At 41.7% G+C, this 15,484-nt stretch overlaps 1 protein-coding gene across 19 annotated transcripts in view; it reads right to left on the bottom strand.

Moving 5' to 3' along the window:
- NRCAM (neuronal cell adhesion molecule) overlaps positions 1–15,484 on the bottom strand; it is a 256,908-nt gene that overhangs the window by 68,918 nt on the left and 172,506 nt on the right. For 12 of the 19 annotated variants that reach the window (XM_036918959.2, XM_036918946.2, XM_036918948.2 and 9 more), the window contains 3 exons: positions 6,632–6,832; positions 4,457–4,474; positions 1,599–1,704 (listed from right to left, as the gene is read on the bottom strand). In XM_036918959.2, the coding sequence (XP_036774854.2) occupies positions 1,599–1,704; positions 4,457–4,474; positions 6,632–6,737 (230 nt within the window). In that variant the 5' untranslated portion in view covers positions 6,738–6,832. Of the gene's footprint in view, positions 1–1,598; positions 1,705–4,456; positions 4,475–6,631; positions 6,833–15,484 lie in introns of those variants that run through there. The other 7 variants (XM_036918947.2, XM_036918953.2, XM_036918957.2 and 4 more) reach the window with 2 other exon arrangements.

Here is a 15,484-nt window from a genome sequence, read left to right as displayed (position 1 = left end):
GAGTTGATAACCTGTCTATAAAGATTTGCTCTGGGCTGAAATGTGAACAGAAAGGCCTTCACAGGTACTAATATATGTTTCTGTTTAAAAGTGATCAGACCAGTTTCAAGCTATGAAAGTGCAAATGTAGGTTAGAAGGTGGGGAAGAAATAGGAGTTTAGTGGTGTTTTAAATGCTGGTATTAAAAAGGGTAATTCTATACAAAATATATTTTTACAAGTTTTAATTCGAGAGATGATTTTATAAATTCCTTAGGAAGCATTTCAAAATTGCCAACTGAAATTCTTCTTTCTCAGTTTTATTTACATAAAAGATTGCCTTACATGCAAGTCACAGTGCTCATGTAGTGAGATCCTTTATAACTAGTCCCAGATCAACAAAGGCACACCCTACAGAGGCATCAATCTCCCTAAACTTCTCTTGGCCCACGTAGATTTCCTTTCCTGCTGCTGATCCTTATAGCAATGGTCGCACAGCTGGAAGGGTGGGAGATGGTGGTGGAGGGGATGCTGCTCAATGCACAGGACAGCCCCAGACCCACAACAAAAAATCTGGCTCCAAATATCAATAACGCTGAGGTGGAGAAATCCTGTCTTCCAGAGAGTTACAAGGGGTATTAAGTAAGCGTGAAAATGCAGGAAAACCCCACCAAATGACATCACATTAGGGCTTAGTGCCAGAGGGTTTCTAATAACACGGCAGAATACATTGTTTGAAGCAAACCTTTGATGGAAATTTTTGATCTGCTTCAGCATTAGCACCAGTTACTTTTTTCTCAGGTGCCAGTCTGTGCTGGTTTGGTAAGGCAGGTAACAGACAAACAGGAATAAAGTATTTTGAAACTTTCACTCTTTTTACTTAAAAATCCACTTTACCTTTGAATAATAATAATCTGACTCTCCAACACTCCATACATTACTGCGTAAATTACAGATCATCCCACTAGTTAGCTGTGGGACTCTGGGGAAGTTACCTAGTGTTACTAGGCATTAGTTTCCCATCAATAAGTTACATGGTTTGGAGCAGATAACCTCTGACGTCTCTCCCAACTCTAAAAGGCCATTCAGTGCTCATGCCAAGATCCATGTGGAGAATTCTGAATACTGAAACCTGCCAAGTTTGGAAACCCATACAGGACTATTTTATTTACTTATTTTACCAGCAAAGAGTAGTATAATAAGACAAAAGTACACACTCAAGGAGGGAGTGCGGGTGTGCTCCAGAACTATTTTACACCCCGACATAGAACTACTTTATATACCCCTTTAGAGCTAGGAGAGATCTTAGAAGTCATCACATTCAACTTTATCTTATAGAGGAAGAGACTGAAGCCCGGAGAAAAGGGATTGGCCTGTCACAGCCATGGGAGCCGTCAGGAGGCTCTTCCCAGCTCCCCACAGTTCCTGAGCATTTTGAAGAAGTGCATGTATGAGTACAGGAATACAATCATCTGGGTTTTCAAGAAGAACAAACAGGCTTGAATTAGACAAAACAATGACCGGCAAAGATACTTCGGAAGTGTGCAGGACTGCAATTAAGTTCAGTATTAGCATCAGCGTTCACTGTCAGTACTCTAAGGGAGCAGAGAGCACACCCACCTTGGAGAAGGTTTCCCTTTGGCCTCACACTGGATGACAATATTCTCCCGAGGGTCAATAATGTAATCTTTGGGAGACTGTTGAGTAATGGTTGGAGGTTGTACCACTTAATTGTAGAAAGAAGAATAATGTAAAGAAACAGATCATTTAACATCATAGCAATCATTTTTTTTTTTCTATATGAAAATCACCTACTCTGGACTAAATATGCTCCAAACGTTTTTAGTAATTTCTACTGTGGCAGCACACACCTCAGTGGATTTTTAACTAAAAACCTTCTAAACCTTTCACGTTAAGGCATAATTTCCTTTTAGTAACTGTATACATACTCACAAAGCCCATTTTCTCCCACTCAGAGTTTGGGGAAATAATTACCAGTGCAAGCTTAATACTATGACAATTTCTTTTCTGATGTAACAATGAGAAATTTCTCTGATTCCTCTGGTTCAAAGATGCTTTTCAATAAAATTTATTATGAGGGTAAACTTAAATTTCTTAGGAAAGAGTATCTTACTTGCAGTTCATTGTGCTAATGTAAATTAATATATGTTGGGAACAAATAAACTTGAGGTGTTAATGTCAAAAAGATGGTTAAATTAGAGATGACATGTCTTATTAGCACCAGGAGGTAGGTGGTTATTAGGAAGAAAGATAAAACTGTTTTATTAAGAAGTTTAATGGAATTGGAAGTTCTGTGCTATAGCAGACACATTTCCATTTCACTTTTTTTTCAAGATCCAGAACAATGTAATCTGAAGAAAGCTTTATCTGGATGCCCGATGCTTATGTCACTCCAAGATTACCATGTCCTTCTTGTGAAATCAGAATCACAGAATGTGAGAACAGGAAGGGACTGGAGAAATAATCTATTGCTGCTGCTTCTTTTGTTGTTCGGGGCAGCAAAATGGCTTGACTAGGAAAGCACAAAGCAGAGAGATGACCCAAACTCTCCTAGCAGAAGCCTCTGCCTTGCACAGCTCTGGTGGTGGGGAGAGCCATTGACACAGACCAGTGACTCTTAACCAGAGGCAATTTGCCCCCACCCCTCAGGGGACATTTGGCCTATCTGGAGACAATTTTGGTTGGCATGACTGGGATGGAGGGTGGTGCTGGCACTGGGGGTACAGGCCAGGGGTGCTGCTGAACATCTTATATATACAGAAAAGCCCCCCAGAACAAAGACTTATCTGGATCATTTCAGTTTTTCATATCCTGGATCTTCCCTTTCCTCTCCACCCTTAGTCTGTGCTTCCTCTGTGAACTTTTTCCCACCTATCAATCAAGTATTTCCCAAAGTTTAAAAACAGGCCTCTGCTCTTGTCTTTCTTTATTGCAGCTAATTGTTGCCAGGGCTGCAATCACTTCTGTGTCCAATGTCTCACAAATCTGCAAAATGGGTATGTTCTCTTGCTCTGTCTCCAGGCTGGTGCTGCCCACCAGACATTTATGAAGTTTCCAAATAACACATAAAATATAGATCAAAACCTAAGCTCATTACTTTCATCATTTATTGTGCACCTCTTAGATGCAGGGTACTGGGAATATCAATTTCTCCTCCCTTTAGCAAGATTCAACCCCTCGTCCTCCTGCAAAGCCAGCTGCTCTACAGCCTCCACCACTATACCAGGAGCCCCCTCCTTCCAGCCCCGCCACTTCCCTGAGCTGGTCAGCAGTTTGCTCTGGTGGTTAAGAACTAGTCTGGTTCTTAACCAGCAGTGAGACTTCAAGCAAGTCTCTTAACTTCTGTAAGCCCTTGTTTCCTTAGAGAGAAAATGGGGCTTAAAAGTGGCATCAGCCTCCTAGGGTCACTGGGAGGATTACATAAAATAATTTCTGTAAAATTCTTAGCAAAGGCCATAGTATAATGGCTTGGTGATGTTAGCTATGTTGAAATTATCATAATCATTTGTATTTGGACCAGCTTCACCTTTGGGTGACCCTTTAGGCTCTGGGAGAATAGAGTCTGGGATGATGGAGAGAAGCACGGAGTTGCACAGCCAGGGAATGGTGGACAGAGGGGGTGGACTACGGCATTCTTAGGTATGACTCGGTACTGTGCCCAGTGCTTCTCTTCGAGTGACAGAGGTGCAAGTCTAGTGGTCTCAGAACTGGAACTTCTGTTCATGTGTCTGCAACAGAGCTGGCTTAGATGCCACTCTGAACTGCCAGGAGTTTGCTGTCTGGATGTTCCCCTTTGATCAGTGTTTAGGTCACCTGGCAGCTAACAAATGCTTTGGAGTAATAAGGGAACAAAGTGATTTTACATAATTTTCCTGGTTAATCCAACATCATGGCCTTTTTCAAATGCCTGAAAACTATTTAGGTAGATGATGGATACTGCCCACCTGTCCGAGGTGGCAGAGGTTTTTGCTTAGAGCAAGCCACTCAGAAATGACGTGAGGGTGGGCTGCTACCAAAACAGAGACAAATAAATGTGAGAGGGCATACGGCTGCCGACTTGGGTGAAGCATCTGCATGCACTCACCTTCTAAAAGGTATCAAATGACATGTCTTTATTCCAGCAAGCAATTACTGGTATTTAGAACCAGAGAGGCATACTCTTTAAATTCTGTGAATTTTCTCATTGAGTTACATCAGATGTGAATAAAACGCAGATGTTAGTAGAGCAGCATATCAGTAAAAGAAAAAGAATGATACCTGAGTCTTCGAAATTCATGCAGGGAATATATTAAACTTGTTTCTTGGCATTTAAATGCAATGTTTAGCCACAGTAAGTACACATGCTTAAAAAGACATTAGTCACAAAACTTAAATTGTGCATTTGCTTCACAGTATTAATTAAAAAACAAACACGGTCAAATTTTCACACTGCTGAGTAATTACAGAAAGACACTTACAGTCTTCAAGAAGTTTTGCTTTTTCCCCATCAATATCAGCAGGTGAGTGGGCAAACAGGATTAAAGAAAACCAGATGTTAGTGATAAGAACGTTAGAACCCTGGAGATAAAAGGGGCATCTGTCTGTCTGATTTGATCTAAAAAACCAGTACAGCGACACTTGAGGTTGTGAAGTTGTAGGAGAAAGAAGCTCCCACGAAGGGATTGGGTTAGTCCCATGCGGCTATCCCATACAAACATACGGAAGGACAAAAGGAAGGCTGCAGGCAAAAGAGGATTCTTCTAGAATAGGAATAGCTAATTGCATCCCAGACCCGTTGTGTTGGACAAGTAATTACGTTCCATTTGAAAAATAGCTGAAATCTACAATTAATCTCAGTTGTCACACACAGTGTAGGTCTGATCCCATTATCCAGACATCAGTAGGCACATGGTGCTAATACCTAACAAGGGGACATTGCTACTGTGACAGTCCTTCACCCAAGCCAAACCCAACACTGATTTTAGATTTTTCTATTTCTCTGGTTCATCCCCAAGTGAGTAATTGAACTTTTCTGACTATTGGCATATTTCTGCTTCAGAGTTCCTCAATCAGCCAGGATTGCAGGTACCTACAGCAGAGAGCGGCTCATGTAGAAGGGATGTGAGGAATGGGGGTAGGGAAGAAATGACACTGGTATGCAATCCAAATGATTCTGCAGTGCTGAATATCATTACTGCTTGCAAAGGTTAGTTAGTGCAGGAGCGCCAGGGCTGGCCACTGCTGTCTTTCCATCACGGTTGTGCCTCTTCTCCATTCGCAGCGATAACTGAGTTAGCTGTGGGTGACTGTTCCCTCTGACCGTTAGACTGAGCAGCCAGATGAAAGGGGAATATATTTAACACAAGGGAGAATAAAAGGGTTTCTCTCAAGTGCTTTCCCTCTGCTATATATTTAGAGTTCAGGCTTACTGGCCCATTCCCATTCCAATGGGCTTAACCAATCATACATATATATTATATGCATGCACACACATATATTATTTTGAAAATTGAAATTGAAGTCACTGTAGAATATTTTTTGAAAATAAGTAAAACGTTGCATTTTATTGCTCTTGAGACTAGAAATGCACAGCAAAGGAAGCCAACAAAGTGTGGGATAAACCATTTCTTCTTACTGTCTTCCCACTGGCAGTTGCAACCTCTTTGGCAAAGAAACGACATCCCAGCATTGAATGGTCCCAGGAAAGTGCTATCATCTTTGTACCTTGGAAAGCTTGCCAAAAATAGATGTTCTATTCAGGAAGCTAATGGATTTAAAGAGGTCATGCAGATTAGGGATATAGGATAAATCTGAAGTACGGTAACTGTCTGTCCAAATTTGAAATTCTGCTTTCTGCTGTAGGAAAAGTGACCAGTTGGAGCCTAGCATTCTCTTTATTTTTCATAAACAGACCACTCAGATCAGGAGAGTGCAGCATATGCTTAGGAACTAGAAAAAGGGGGAGCTAATACAGGAGCTGTTACTCACTCTATTTTAGTGTTTTTTCAGATGATTGGTTTTATTCTCAAAATTTACATCTTTATCTTTGATCACACTTTTTAAACCAAAAAAGACCTTCCGTTAGGCTTTAGATATGATACATTTCCTAGATCTAGACTCATATTAAGATTCAGAATTCAAAAGTGAATCAGTCATGTGTGGTTTGGGATACAAAGGGGTGCATGGTTGCTGCGGGACCATCCCCTCAACTTTTCCAGAACACTCTGAGCATCTCTGGGGGGAGAGGGTGAAGGAGGGGGAAGGGGCAAGAGGGGGAAGCATCCTGTGATTGCTTTAAAGTGACTGAATGGTTTTCTCGCAGCACCGCTTTGCAGAGCCGCCTGGTTGGAGAATCAGAGCAGCCCACAGCTTCACTCTTTCTCAGGCCATCCCCCCACCATGATACACAAAAGGCATCGTAGGGGGAGAAAGATAATGATGGGGAGGGGACAATGTGTCTGACTGTTTCAATGGGCATTTCTACAGTGAGGTTCTTTATAAACACCAGGTGCTGAAAGTAAAAGCCAAATTACTTTTGATTAGCTTTTCAGTGTCACACAGAAACCTTCTTCCTTCACACAGTTCAAAGTGATGGTAAATGCCGGGGAGGTTTTGACTCCTGGGCCTAATAGCTTTGCAACGTTAATACTTACGATCAAGAGGTACTTCCAGTGCAGTAACCATCTGGCACAGGACAAGAATCAGGGGCACTCTGCCTGCGTATGAGCACTTCTTTTTTGGCATTATTTTAAGCTGCATTAGCTTAATTCCTGCTGCGACCCACAGACTGATTTTCCTTTTCTTCTTTCACAAAAGATTTGTGTGCAACGTTTAAATAATTTTCACGAAGGGAACTGAAAAAGGACAGAGTAAGAAATATAGTGTATTTAAAAAAAGGAAACAAGGGACTCTGCTGCACAGAAAATCAGTTCTGTATTATACATGAAGTCTAAAAGGGAGCTAACTTTTAAATATTTAACTCTCAAGATTGGGATAATCATTTATTCATAGATCAGCTAAAATCAGGTCAGAAATATTTGTAATGATGTCAAGCAAAATCTGTCAACCTTGCCATCTTTATGGTTTTTCCATCTTAAACATCTGCATTTATATCAGAGGCTACCTCATTGTTCCTAATAGATCAGGAAAACCTGGCTTACAAGTTGGTTAGAAAGTGTGACTTCTGAGGGGAAGCCTAGTGGCTTCTCCATTCTAGACATTCTAGAGATCATCTCTGAGGAAGTTCACGGCATTGCTGCAAATTTGCTTCAAAGCCCAATCACTGATTTACCAGCAGAACCAGCCACAATTCAGGCCTTCCCCATCTCTAAACCAAGACTATGGCAACAGATTATGTATGGGCTCTGATTTCCAGGCCTTCTTCACCAGTCATCTTCCTGGACAGTGATGATTAATTTTCCTAAAGAGTCTTCTTTGGTTAAATATTGGGAATGGCCATATGGGATCTACCAAATAAAGCAGAATATATCCTTAACCGGGTAATAACAAAACCCTCAATGATCCAGCCTCGATTTTTCTTACAAACCTTGTCTCCTGTTTCCAAAATAACTTTTCTTTGTTTGATGGCCTGTTTCTGTTTTTCTTTCTGGGGTCAATCCTTCATTATGCCCTGAATTTTTCCTCCTTCTTGCCTTTGTTTATTCTATTTCTCTGACCTGGAATGCCCTCTTCACCATATTTCCTTATCAAAGGCCAATTTATTTCTCTACAGATCAGTTGAAATTGAAACATGAGCTGATGACACCCAAACTAGGAGTCATTCGCCCCCTAAGAATTCCTGAAATTCTGTGTTTGAATCATCACATACATTATGTAGACAGATACAGAGACAGACATTTTTTGTAGGCGTGTTCTCTCTCCCTTCCTTCTGCAGGCTGATACTGTGCCTCTCCTATCTTTGTTTCCCTTTCCCATCACCTGACACGGTGTGCCTTGCCCAGGAGTGTTCCCTGTGCACAGGAGCATAAGCACACCCAGAATATAGACCAGCAGCAGACTCCTACCTGGAATGACAGGTTTAATCATGTCTCTCATCAATGAAACAAGGTAGGGGTGGCCCTGGGTCTCTCTGGAAGGTAGTAGGGATGTTATTATTACAAACAAGGGATGGTCCCACAGCTTAATTACTGAATTATTTGTGTGGTTGTTATGACTTGCGTGATAGTGTACTTTGATAATGTCCATGTTTCCCACTGAACTGAAAGCCTCTGAAGGGTAGGAATGGCATCTTTTCTGTTCCCCACTGTGTCCCCAGAGCCTATCACAGCACCTGGCACATGGGAGGGATTCCATGAATATTTGCAGAAAAAAAAAATGGAGGGAGGAAAGGGGAAGGGAACAGAGACCTATGATCTTTGAAGATGAAGTTGTGCTTACATAGGTAATCTGACCACAGTCCACCCAAGGCTATATTAATATTTACACTCCTTGGTTTAAAGCCAAACTCTTGTCAACATGGTCAAATTAGTTTTCATATTACATCTGTGTGTGGAAGAGAGCTCAAATGTATAAGAGGAAAATGAAACAATGCTGATAACATGAATATGTGTTTTGTTAGCAACTGAGTTCTTATTTGAATGCAATTACAAATGTAGTTCGACATTTCTTGCCAAACAAATGGAAAAATTTAATGTGCTAAACATAGACATTACACATATACAAAATAAGTATTATTTTGTGAATGAAACATCCATGCTATGTGGTTTCATTTAAGTCCGACCACAGTCTACCGAATATTTTATTCCATACATAGTCTGAAAAGGCAGGGCAGGTTGAATGATACTTTTTCATTCATATGAAGTAAGATCCAGGAAATTTGTTTTTCCATATTATACTACATAAACAGTCAGGTCCACTGAATATCAAGAGGTAGGTATCGAAGCTCAGCCAATCAAATCCAACCAAACTATAAACCAGACTGTTTTGTGTGTGTGTGCAAAGCATATCTGTACCATTTCATCAAATCTATTTAGGTTTCTCATGATTTTTCTGTTGAAATGCTAATTCTGAATTTACACATACACTTCAGGGAATGTAAATGGCACTGAAACAAGTTGATGTTACATACTGCACAACCTGAGAGAAAACTACAGAACCAGACACTGAGAAAACCACAGTGTACGTGCCTCATTTGTGCATCAAGCTAATCGAGTTTATTCAATTGAATTGCCTAGCTCTCTGAACGGTTGCTGGAGAATTAAACATTTTTGAAAAGATGTACTAATAAATTGTAATGTCCATAAGATCTCAGGCAACTGTGTACCATTTCTGTTATAAGTTCTTCACTTATTATTTATTTTGCCTGGATGATTTAACTACTCATCCTTCAAAACAGAGAAAACCCTTAGACAACTTCATATGAACGGAAGTATCATTCAACTTGCCTTGCCTTTTCAGACTATGTAAGGAATAAAATAATATTGCACATTAAATCACAGTCTGGCAGAAAGAAAAAATAAGAAATTCAAGAAAAATCAGGAAAGCACTTAGAGACAGGAGTAAATCCTCACAATGAAAGGAGATCACAAGCTATGATAACTGAAGGTTCTCTTCAGAAGTTGTAAGTTACCTGCACCAAAACCCAAAATTGCATGTGGTATGGGTTGTATTTGGGGAGGACAAAGCAACAGCCCAGCCCAGCCTCTGGCTCTATGGAAAAACTATGCCCATGGAAAATCACCTACTCCTCCTACTATGCCATCATAGGTGAAAAACCTGATCCCAAGGACAGCTTTGGGTCCCCAAGCCTCAGGCAAAGTGAAAACTGAGTACAGCAACAGAAAGCTGAACTTTCTCTCTGTAGGGGTACAGTGCTTTGCACATCTCACAGTGAGAAAACACTGTGTCCACACCCTCAGTGTTGAAGGCAATGCCCCTCCCTGCTAGGAGCTCATAGGCCTTGTAGTTTAACATAGAAAATCATAGTCGTTCTCTCTTACGTGAGAACCATGAACTAATACTATACTCTTGGTGTGATTACATCAAAATGGATGGAACCACAGATTAGAAATAATAGCATCACCTTTAGTCAAGGCAGAACAGTATGTTATTACAAGATAGATGGTCATTCACAAAAAATATTTGCTGCAGATGTTTGAAAGCAGGCTTGAATGAGACAGATGGTAGATTCATGTTTGCAATATATATCACCCTGATATTTAAAACCACATACATTGGTAAAATGTTCCAGAGTAATGACAAATAGTAAAGCCTTTCAGTATTTCACTTCATTAACTCCATTCAAAGCAACTTTCCACATATACTATCTTCAGAACCTCTGACTCAGATGGGGAAAAAAATCTCCCTTTTTCAGTAAATTGTTCATCACTAGAAAATCAATGCAATTCAAGGTTCCCCTACTTCTTTTTGCCTAAAATTTATATTAATGCAATTCAAGGTTCCCCTACTTCTTTTTGCCTAAAATTTATATTAAATCACAGAGCAAATGGTCCCCTGCATAAATGTATTTGCCATACATTTTAAAAGAAAAACCTAATGTTTTGACAAAGGATTCGTATTAAGCCAAAAAACATAGCTCTCCTATTGCTCACTTAAGAAGTCTTGTCATTAGAAAGAAAAGAAAATCTTTCGTATTTCTGTCAAGTGAAAGATAAAATAATTCTAATTAAAAACAATCAGCTCTCTATCAGACCTGGAAGACCATGCATTACTTACCAAATGTATTCAGTCTGTTTGTGCTTCCCAGCATCCCATACTGGTGGCTCAGTGCTCACTGCACAATGTAACATGATCTACTCTCTAAGCCAATAAACAAATATGCTTATGTGACTGGACGCCCGTGGGCACACTAATTATTGCTCTAGTGACCCGTCAGGGGCTGGCTTCCCTGACTGGATGGCTAACTGGGTGTGACATCGGCTTGACCATGAAAGGCGTTTTCAGCAGTCAGCTAGGGATGGTTACTTTTTATGTTCTGTTAAATATTTACTGTAAAGAATAGCACATTAATGCCCATTCCTAGCCCATGCTTGAGCTTTTCAATAGCAGATTTTGTGCCTGAGACTGGAAGGAAGGTTGGAGAGAATGGACAATAACTTTACACAATTAACACATCAACAAAGTCATCCTTAAATGTACACAATGATGCTACCATGGAAGCACCCCAAGAAAAGTACATAGTCTGGGATAATGTGACTGTAGAGATTGTAACCATCTTTTCAAAGGCAAACTGTGAAGCACCAAGGAACATGTTTCTAATTTCTTCCTAACCCAAAGGAATGCCCCATGGCAGGGTTTCAACAAGGAATCTGGTAGCTGGAACTTGAAACAATACTGAAGGAAAGGAGGACAATTAACAGATGTTTTTTTACCCAAGAAATAGATGAGGGAACTTATCTTGATAATGGCCCAAATCTCCATTCCTCAGAGCACTATAACTGATCAGCTTATTTGATATTCATAAAAATTCCGTAAAACAGCAAAGCAGGTTTTAATACCCATTTAGTAGATGAGAAAAACAAACACAAATAAACAACTTTGTTTAGCAGAGCATTTATAGGAGGGGAAATAGAAGACAATGAATTAGAGACAAAGCTTATCCTAAGACAAAGGATAAGCATGCTTGATGAAAAGTCTGAATGTGTGAGACTAACAGTGACCCTGACCAAGAATGGCACCTGTTTTCCACTTGTCCAGACGGTAATCTGATGGCAGTTGTCAGGATCAGCTTCAGGGGTGACAGCGCTGACTGGAAAAGGAAGGATGGGTGGAGCAGGAGAGAAAGACGATGCCTTCCCTCTTTGTCTTAGGATAAGCTTTGTCTCTAATTCATTGTCTTCTATTTCCCCTCCTATAAATGCTCTGCTAAACAAAGTTGGTGAAAAAGCCAGTATCCAAATAATTCCATGTGTTGCAAATAACTAGATTTCACTGAAAGACCTTGGCATTTTTCTCAAAGGACGCCTTCCTCACTCCCACCTCCAAATCCAATCACAGCTGGCTAAACAGAATGGAGACTGTGTCATTCTGAATGCTAGCCATCCTCACCGTCTGTCGTTCTGCATTGACCCCACCATTCTGACCAAGGCTCGAAGCATCGGGGTGGGTGTCTGACCACAGGCAGCAGCTGTGGGATGACTTGGCTGTTCCCGAGGGCTGAAGAGTGACCAGCAACGTGGTAACAAATCCCCTTCTCAGGGGGAGGGTGAACATGAGGCAGAAAGAGAGAGTGAGTCAACAGTTTGCAGCAGAAAGAGAGGCCAAAGATCATAGAGAGGGAGGCCGTATGAGGAACCACGAGTGAGCAGAGGATACGAAGGCTGTCAGGAGCAGAATGCAGCCAGTGGGAAGCCTCAGGACCAGCAGAAAGGGAGTCAGAGGGTCTCCGTGTGACCGCAGCATTGGTGGAACACCTGGCAGGGGCTGTGTGAAAGGGCAAGCTCCCAGATTCTATTTTAGCCAATTGAGACCCGGATCCTACCTCAGCCAATTGGGACCCGGATTCTATTTCACCCAATTGGAGCTTGGTCTCTCTCCCCTCCAGTCAGTAAGAAGTACACCCACCACCCCTAGACCCTGCCAATTGACCAAAGCCACGACTCATCACCCCCCCAACTACCCCCAGGCCCAGACAATCAGCCAGGGCCACGGCCATCACCCCCCAAACCACCCTGGAAACCCATAAAACCTTTGTTCTGGGGAAAACGCGCTCTCTTTCTCTGGCATCTTGCCACTGTGTTGGTGCAGATGAGAGATTGAGCTCGAGCTAGCACGAATAAAGGCTCTTTGCTTTTGCATCGGTGTTGGCTCCTTGGTGGTCTCCTGGGATTCGTGACTTTGGGCACAACACTGTGAGTACCCGTTCCTCTCACAGTGTGATACCCAGGCCCCTAAAACTCTTGTCCCATGTTCCAATTCTCTACGAGGTCTGACAGAATAGTGGCTGTGGTGGAAATGTCTTCCTGTCTTTCTTCCATCTTGTGAATTCTAAAACAAGTCTACTAATGTGTAGATGGACTGTGACACTCCTCCCTGGATTCACACCCTTGTGTGGTCCCTCCACAGTGACTCTGGGCTTGGCCATGTGACATGCTTAGGCCAGTGGGATTCGAACAAGAATTCTGCCAGCAGATGGCAGTGAGCATTTTCACACTGGGATTTATCCTCCTGTAATATTCCCTCTGGGAAGCCTGAGCTAGACCACATAGACATGAGAGACCAGTGGAAAGAGTCCCTGTGGAGATGAAAGGCCATCTTGGATTTTCTGGGTGTAACTGAGCTCCCAGTTGAATGAGGATGAGTAAGTGACTCATTAAACCACATGAAACAGAAGAACCCTCTGTGGACAGAGGAACCAGATGTTAGCCATCGGGATTAACAAAACCTCAGAATCATGAAAAGTAATAAATTGTTGTTGTTTTAAACCATAACATTTTGGGAGATTTGTCACATAGCCATAGATATCTGAAACAATTAGCCGAGACAAACTGAAATTGGCTGTGTCTTGCAACCGGAAAGACTTCACTATGCACATTTAAGACTGATTATTCAAATGCACAGATCTCCTTGCATGATTATGGCTGGAACCACAGGAATTCTAAATAAAATTCTAAATAAATAAGTGTAGCTTTCCCCTTTAAAATGATCTATCTTGTTTTTTCCTAGACATACTTCCTTGTATACATGTTGGTAGAGCCAAAGGGCACTACCTTAACTAACAACTTAAGTTCCATTTCTCATACAAAATTTATATTCAACAAATGGAAGATGGTGACCTTATATCAAACAAATTTGTTCACACTAGAATAATGGTGGATTATGCCTAATTTAGAGTCTTTGGCATTATATTATTTCTAATGTAGAGAGGCAAAAAGTAAGCTAGGGAACGGTGATGGAGGGCCCAACGCTGTGAGTCGACCCCTCTTCCGCCCCACCCCATTCCCATGAATCACACTAGAATTCTGAGCCTGGTCCCAGTTTCCACTTGGACCCACTCACTTTCCAAAATTCACCAAACAGGGAATCTGAAGAAAGTGGGGAGGAGAGGGAGGGAAACCAGGCCTGAGAGACACGTCTGTTTCTCCATCACAAGGCCCACTTCCCAGTTGATTTTCTCCAATTAGTCAACAGAAACAAAGTTCCAATTTTTTAAAATGGGAAGTAGGGAACTGCTGTAAAGGTGAAGACTGAGAAACAGAAATTTAGTTCTGAATACAGGTCTTGATAATAATGTATTTGGAAAGATTTGTCAAGTCATGGAAACAAGCTCCAGCTCTATTTATCTTCTTGTAAACTGAGATTTCTACAAAATCATTCAGAAGATGTAAGGATCAAAATAGTTTATTAAAACTGTCAGCAAAAAGGTCCATACGGGATATTAGTTTTCTTCATGGGCTATAACCTCATCCATTTGTCAAGTAAACAACACATGGCCAAATGGCAGCCATTTAATAGCAGCGAATAGCACTTTGGAATGCCTGGCAGGCTACTAACTCAAAAGAAAAAACACATTTCAAAGATGAGAGGCCAGGATATATAAGTTGTTATTCTTCCTGAATGGTATGTATGAGACCTCAGGGTGCAGATGCAAGGTGTAGGTCAAAATCACAGCGTGCTCCTTTCCTAATGGGCCTGAAGCGGGGCTTGGGGAGGAGAAAGAGTGGGAGAAAGAGTTAGCCTGTACTGCAGGGAGAAACTAACCCAGAGGTCTCAGTGCTTAGCACAAGACAGTTCATATCTCGCTCATGCTATTGCCCAGTGCGGGACATGGGGCTCTGCTCCAGGCTGCCAGCGGCTCCACCACTTCAGCACACGGCTTCCGGAGGCTTCATGTCCTTCTGTCCTTGACTGCCTCCACCCAGAGATGACACACCCGTCCTTTGCTCACAGCTCATTGGCCAGAAGTAGTTAATGACTTCAACCCCAAGGGAGTCTGGTAAATGTCTGGTGCCTGTGGAATATCTAGCGAGCTCTACTGTCTCTGCAGCCAAGAGCAAGCTCGGTTCACAGGAAATCGGAAGGTGCCTCTTCTGGAAAGGGTTTCAGAGAGACATTCCACAGGTGTCTTACTGTCCATCTCAGTGATTAATCAGGGATGATGGTGGTGAGCAAGGGCTGCGTGGGTGCTGGCTGGTGGCAGTACCTCCTCTGCCTCCCTCCTGGCTGTGTTTCTGATTCACTCTTTCCTGTAACTTGGGCTTCCTCCAGATATGGGCCTGGGTGTGGGGGTGAGGGAGTGGAAGGGCCAGGTTCATCAAATTTAAGGGACTTCACTCCTGCTATGTCACAGATTGCTATGATCTTCACAGTAACATTTCAAAATATATTTTGCTAAGATATCCAGGTTCTGTATAATCACAACAGGACCATGGAAATGAGAAATGAAACCTTTACGATGTGATGAATTGTATTTTCCACTTCTTATCTATGCTGGGGAAGGTATATTACCATTAACTAAATAGCTGGAAATCTTTCATTCCAGCTAGAGGCTATTTCGCAGAAAGAACAAATCTCGGTCACTTGCTACC

The sequence above is a fragment of the Manis pentadactyla genome, chromosome 7, assembly GCF_030020395.1.
Source record: "Manis pentadactyla isolate mManPen7 chromosome 7, mManPen7.hap1, whole genome shotgun sequence".
Taxonomy (NCBI): Eukaryota; Metazoa; Chordata; class Mammalia; order Pholidota; family Manidae; genus Manis; species Manis pentadactyla.
This window is presented reverse-complemented; position numbering and strand designations above follow the sequence as displayed.